A 6017-nucleotide genomic window follows, 5' to 3' on the forward strand; every position below is an offset into this window, starting at 1 on the left:
TTCCATAAATAGGAAATGATAGGTGGACTGTCTTAACCTCCAAAACTTAAATCGCAGACACACGCCAGCGGATCGAATATCTACTGTAAATACGAGTACCGGTAAGATATCATAGGATAAAAATGTTCGAGCATGCCCACTACCATGCCATACCATACCATACCGGATAAGAAGAGCTCACAACCTCCCACCCCCACTCTTTAGTCTTCATGGGTCCTCGCCCGAAATTTTTTTCTATACCCAAAATCCGCCATCGAATCAAGCGCCTCTCTTCACTAACTCCTAGTGTCACAGATGGTTCGAGTGATGAATCATGAAGTATGATACATTTTTATCGCAAAAACAAAAAAAAGCAAAGGGTGGAAATATGTGATAGTGCCCCCTACGATACTGTGCGATAATTTCCATTGACGGAGGAGACCGAGAAAAAAATGAAGGAATAGGACGTAGTTGAAGAAAGAGGATAAGAACGTTTCTACAAAGAAGTGAAGAACAAACAAACCGATCGAGCAACTGAAGATATCCCTATGACGATCTATGGCAATCCAATCCAATCCAACCCTGGGGGGATATGGTACCAGTTATTCCGAGGGGGAGAGAGCGGTTGGTTAGTTGGTTGGCTATTGATAATTGATATTGGACGATATCGCGGTCGTCGTTGTGATACACAAATGGATGGAAAAGGAGACAATCGAGCAAAAGAGGGGAAGAAAGGAAAATGTAGCAAGTAACTAGATGTGCACCTATCCCCCCCCCCCCAGCCTGTCCTAGTGCTACGAGGAGTGGCCTTTGTTTTCGGAGGTCTGGAATGGAGGAAGGGGAGATCAATGGGGCTTGACATCCGGGGCTTCACCGCCTTCGGTGGGCGCAGGCGCTTCTTGAGCTTGAGCGGCTTCGACGGGTTCAGGTGCTTCTTGAGCCTGAGCGGCTTCGGTGGGCGCAGATGCTTCTTGAGTTTGAGTGGCTTCGGCGGGTTCAGGTGCTTCTTGAGCTTGAGCGGCTTCGGTGGGCGCAGATGCTTCTTGAACTTGAGTGGCTTCGGCGGGTTCAGGTTCTTCTTGAGCTTGAGTGGCTTCGGTGGGTTCAGGTGCTTCTTGAGCTTGAGCGGCTTCGGTGGGCGCAGATGCTTCTTGAACTTGAGTGGCTTCGGCGGGTTCAGGTTCTTCTTGAGCTTGAGTGGCTTCGGTGGGTTCAGGTTCTTCTTGAGCTTGAGCGGCTTCGGTGGGTTCAGGTTCTTCTTGAGCTTGAGCGGCTTCGGTGGGCGCAGATGCTTCTTGAACTTGAGTGGCTTCGGCGGGTTCAGGTTCTTCTTGAGCTTGAGTGGCTTCGGTGGGTTCAGGTTCTTCTTGAGCTTGAGCGGCTTCGGTGGGCGCAGATGCTTCTTGAGCTTGAGTGGCTTCGCCGGCTGCTGCCCCGGGCTCCGCTTTCTCAATCACATGCAAGAGGTCTGGGTAGTCTCGGTGGGAGCCTTAGCGGGAGTGAGAGAAAGAGGGGGAAAGAGTAAGGCTACACGCACTGGAGAAGATAGAATACTTTTGGACCTTGGAGCCGTCTTCATTGGCAATTTGGTATGGGCTAAATTGACCCTCGGCTACTACCCTAGAGCTAAAATCCCCAACACCACCACCAGGATTTGACAATTTAGTCAGTCAATTAATCCAATCAATTAACTCTGATTAATAACAAGGAGAGAGAGAAAGGTGAAAAATCTGTCGCATGAAAAGGTGGCCGGTGCATAGGCGGGTCGGGGGTAAACATGTAATACATACCCCCGCGGTATGCTGGTCAAGTATTCGATAGACCGCGCATTCTCAGTGATACATAGGAAGCTGAAGAAATTCGTCCTCTCTTTACCCTGCCACGAACGGATCGTGTAACGGATGCACTTGCGGCCGCTACTGGTAGTACTTAATTCCGGGGTTCTAACTAATTTCCCGGAAATCGTAATCCTCGACATGTCTGCGGAGGAGACGGAAGAGCACGAGAATCCGCGGTAGCAGCGGGTAACGGAAAGACTTGCAGCTGATGATGATGGAGGGCGTCGGAGTAGGGAGAGCATCGCCGGAGAGGAGAAAAGTGAGTCAATTGGCTATTGTTTGATTGTTTTCCCTTCGGCGGGCGAGGTGGGGTGGGGTGTATGCGTGCGTATGATTGAAGATTTGCGGGGAAAGGGGTGGTGGTAGTTTGTGTGAGAGAAAAGGAAAGTTGGGAAAAAGAGGAGGAGAGGGGAGGGGAGGTTTTCTGTGATGGGGATTTTTGGGGGATATTTTCCACCCTTCTTCCCGTGCCCTGATGCTCAAGGTGTTTGTGGGGATTTTTGGTTTGCCGCTGAGCCGTTTTAGGGATGGCCTTCGCTTGGCGTTTTTGGTTTGTAATTCCTTTCTTGGCACCTCGTTATTGAACAATGGTGAGCGAATAGTGATGGATGCATAGACGTAAAGATTTGGCAAATTTGGTGAAAGAAGGGGCACCCTAGCACACAAATCAGAGGGGGGTAACATCGGATTCCCTTCCCTTTCTTTTGTTTGCTGGGAGTGGCAGGCTGACAGGTTGTGAGAGCACGAGTGATTTACCATGAATAAGCTAGGAATAGGCGATTCCTTTCATTATTTGACTCCAGGGCGCCAAATTTAAAAGACAAAAACAATTGTGGCCAGCCTCTTTGTTGAATTCACGTAGGGCAGTCTTGTCCTGAGCATGGCAGATGTTTACTCGTCAATTATTTTGGTGTTCTTTGTTCTGGGTACCGAACTTGTTATATAGGACCTCCCTTCACAACCCACAGCTGCGTTACCCACCGGAGGACCTTTGCAAAGCGCCCAAGTTTCCAACGTTTTCTGCAATGGTTTCGAGAGTTGACCCTGATACATGGCTTTCCACGGCCGAGTTCTTCCGTGCATCACTCCCTGAAGACCAATTGCCCGATGGACGAGGGGGACCGGACAGGCTAGCTCGCTATTACAGAGAAGCACACCCACCCACCCAGGGATCACGCGCACCGGCATGGTTAAGAAGGCGTCCACTAGACCCAAAAGTAGCGAGCAAAGGGGGCCCGGATCAGAAGCAGGGGGTTGGTGGGGGCACAATCGATAGATGGGATAGAGGAGACACACAGCCAGAGAACTCGCCCCAGATAGTGATCGGCCGCCGGCCGCTCCCCCCCACAGTGGACGCCATAGCCGTGTGCAAGAGACGCAGAGGGGATATAGAACATCGGGCGTGGGCTACATACGCTGAAATCAGGGCTCTGAATGCTATCCGTCAGTATTATATCGACCACCCTAACGAGTTTCGTCACATACCAGTTCCACAAGTATATACCCACAGCCTTCAGGGGCCAGAGGACAATCTCGTGTATAACCGGAGGGAGCGCGGTTTCATCATAATGGAGCATATCAAGGACAATGGAACTCTCCTCGGAACCTTTCCACAAGGGGATCAGGGTTGGACGCGCAGACAGAAACGACGATTCGTGAGGAAGATGGCATTGATACGTCTCCAATTATTCTTCATACGCAACAACCAAAACGGAGTAGAGTCTCCGATCCAAGGGCGGGTAGGAGTCTCCGCCATTGGGAAAAAAAATTAAAGAAGCCTCGCTGACAGAAGAACAGGGGGTACTCTCAACTACCACTAATCCGAATTTTGCGGGAACCGGTGTAAATGGTACTTATTGGGAAGCTGGGTTTAATCCTCCTTACCCAAACAATCGAGCCTGGGTGGGTGCTCACCTTTCACGGGAGTACACATACTGGCAAGCAGTGATTAGCAACAACGACCTGCGCCCTTTGCTCCCGGTACCGATGCCCAACGGATTCAATGCGGCCAATTGGTTTGAGGATTTTCGGACCCTCCAAGCCGCCATTCAAGACCCGGCTGTGCACACCTTCCGCACCGAGCCATTCCATGTCCTCACACACAATAAGCTCTCACCCCCCGATGATTGCATTCTCATGAAGGGCAAAAAGATCAGTTGCATCGTCGACTGGGACCACTCTGGTTATCTCCCAATCTCCGAAAATATCAAAGATATTCTCAAGCAATATGAAGGGGCTGGCATAGCAGACCCAGACATCTGGGACGAGGACGCAGAGCCTTTCTCGAAATGCCGGTATTACGGCTGGTCGTGGAACGACTGGATAGAAAATATGAGGGTTAACCAGTGGCAAGTGCAGAGTATTTGGACCAGGGATCACGCGGTCCACACCGATGTTGAGGATCGGATAGACTTTGGGAACCGCTTTGACTGGTATGGACGCATCACTCCGAATGATTTGAGGTACGGCGACAAGTACGCCGACCAGGATATCAATGAAGATGACTCGAGATCCTCGTGTACGAAATTCAGAATCACAGCTCCTATAACACGTGGGGCGGATGCGAATTATGATTTTGACGAGGGGGATGTTGTCACTGAGGAGCCTGATTTTGAGTGGTGGAGTGCGCCCGTCATGCATCTCGTGAACGACTATGTCCGGACCCACCTAGGATACGATCCAATGTGGAGCTGGCCAGACCCGGTGATAGAGGACCGGGGTCGCCGTTTTACACACCTTGGTGAGAACCTTGATCCACCCTAACGCCTTACGATAAATCTGGAGCTGTTTTGTCTTTTTTCCCTCCTTAATCCGGTGGAGTGCCCCCCCGGAGTCCGTTTTTTTTTTTTAAAAAGAAACCAAAGAGCCCTGTGAACAGGTAATTTTTATCCTATCGCTCCAGGGTGGTGGTCTTTGAATAATCCTACATTGTTCTTGAGCACTACGTCTGTCGTTGGAGGTGACGGTGCACACCTTTTCTCTCTCTTATCTATTTTATCCCTTACTTTACCCCGCGTTCTGTTCAATTATCTGTTTATCTCCACTTCCATTATTTTCTCAGCCAACAACCTTCCCCCAAACCCTTTCTTTCCCTCCCTTGTTCCTTATTTCTTTCGATCTTCCTTCCTTCACCCTCTTTTCGAGTCGAACAAAAAACCTTTCACTTTGTGCGCTATCTTGAGAAGGGAGGGGGGGGGGAAGAAAAGGGGAAAAAAAAAAGGCAATCCATAATCATGCTTCTCTTTACGCGGGTGAACCTTCGTATTTGCCATGCCGGTACTCGAGTACAGCCTTGAAATTGAGCGAGGCCTCAGATGTCCCATTGCGAGAAATGAATATCATACCAACATACCGGCACTGTACTGTACAGTACTCGAGTACTGGTAGCTGTTCTCGCTCAGCCTTGGTTGGCCGGGCAATCATTGGCGTTCAGGAAATCCTCTCGGCGCACACTCTTTCTAGAGGCTGTGCGCCGTGTAGACCATGATAGCGTACGATACCGACTACTCGTACGGTAATGCGTGAACACAAAAACAGCCAGCATCAAATTTAATTAATTTCCCATACGCAGCCAAGCATGCGCTCCTTACTGTGACGGTAATGATTATACAGCGCGGTACCGCTCCAGTACAAGTAAACCGAGTCGCACGACCGTACTCGAAATCAAACCTTCCCTCCTCCTCTCCCCCCTTTAACACGTGAGAAACATACCCTAATAATAATAATAATAATAATAATAATAATTGCAACCCCCGTTCTGTACAGCACTCGAGTACTGGTACGTTATGATATGGTACGTACGTACCTTGTGCTCGTACCATATACTAGATTAGGTTCCAATATAGATAGATAGATGGCCTCCACCATCTCACATGTCCTCTTGACCTTTCCCCGAGGGAGTCTGCCCGCTTGACTCGAACACTGTGCTCTTGTATGTAACTCGGCAGACACGTACTGTACTGTATCGGGTGCGGATGTGGAAACATACCCCCGGGGGGGGGGGTTTCGCAAAGAAGAAGAAGAGAAGAAGGTGCTTTCGCGGGTTCAGTCCGGGGAGAGGCGATAAGTCTACCGTTTGTCGCAGTTTTATTTTATTAACTGTGCTCGTACAAGTAAACTGGAAAACCGGAGATTAGTGATTGCCCCTGCCTTGCCCCAACCGGTAGCCCTAGTCTTATTGTCGGGGGATGACTTATTGCT

The 6017-nt window shown here is 49.8% G+C and overlaps 1 protein-coding gene; it reads right to left on the reverse strand.

The window, feature by feature from the left end:
- Positions 1-298: 298 nt before the first annotated feature.
- On the reverse strand, positions 299-2260 carry GSTUM_00006452001 (uncharacterized protein). XM_002838656.2 has 3 exons: positions 1770-2260; positions 1517-1605; positions 299-1456 (listed from the first exon to the last, which is right to left on the reverse strand). The coding sequence occupies exons 1-3, from the start codon at positions 1955-1957 to the stop codon at positions 825-827; spliced, it is 909 nt and encodes a 302-aa protein (XP_002838702.1). The 5' UTR covers positions 1958-2260; the 3' UTR covers positions 299-824.
- Positions 2261-6017: the final 3757 nt, after the last annotated feature.

The sequence above is a fragment of the Tuber melanosporum genome (assembly GCF_000151645.1).
Source record: "Tuber melanosporum whole genome shotgun sequence assembly, scaffold_27, strain Mel28".
Classification (NCBI taxonomy): Eukaryota; Fungi; Ascomycota; class Pezizomycetes; order Pezizales; family Tuberaceae; genus Tuber; species Tuber melanosporum.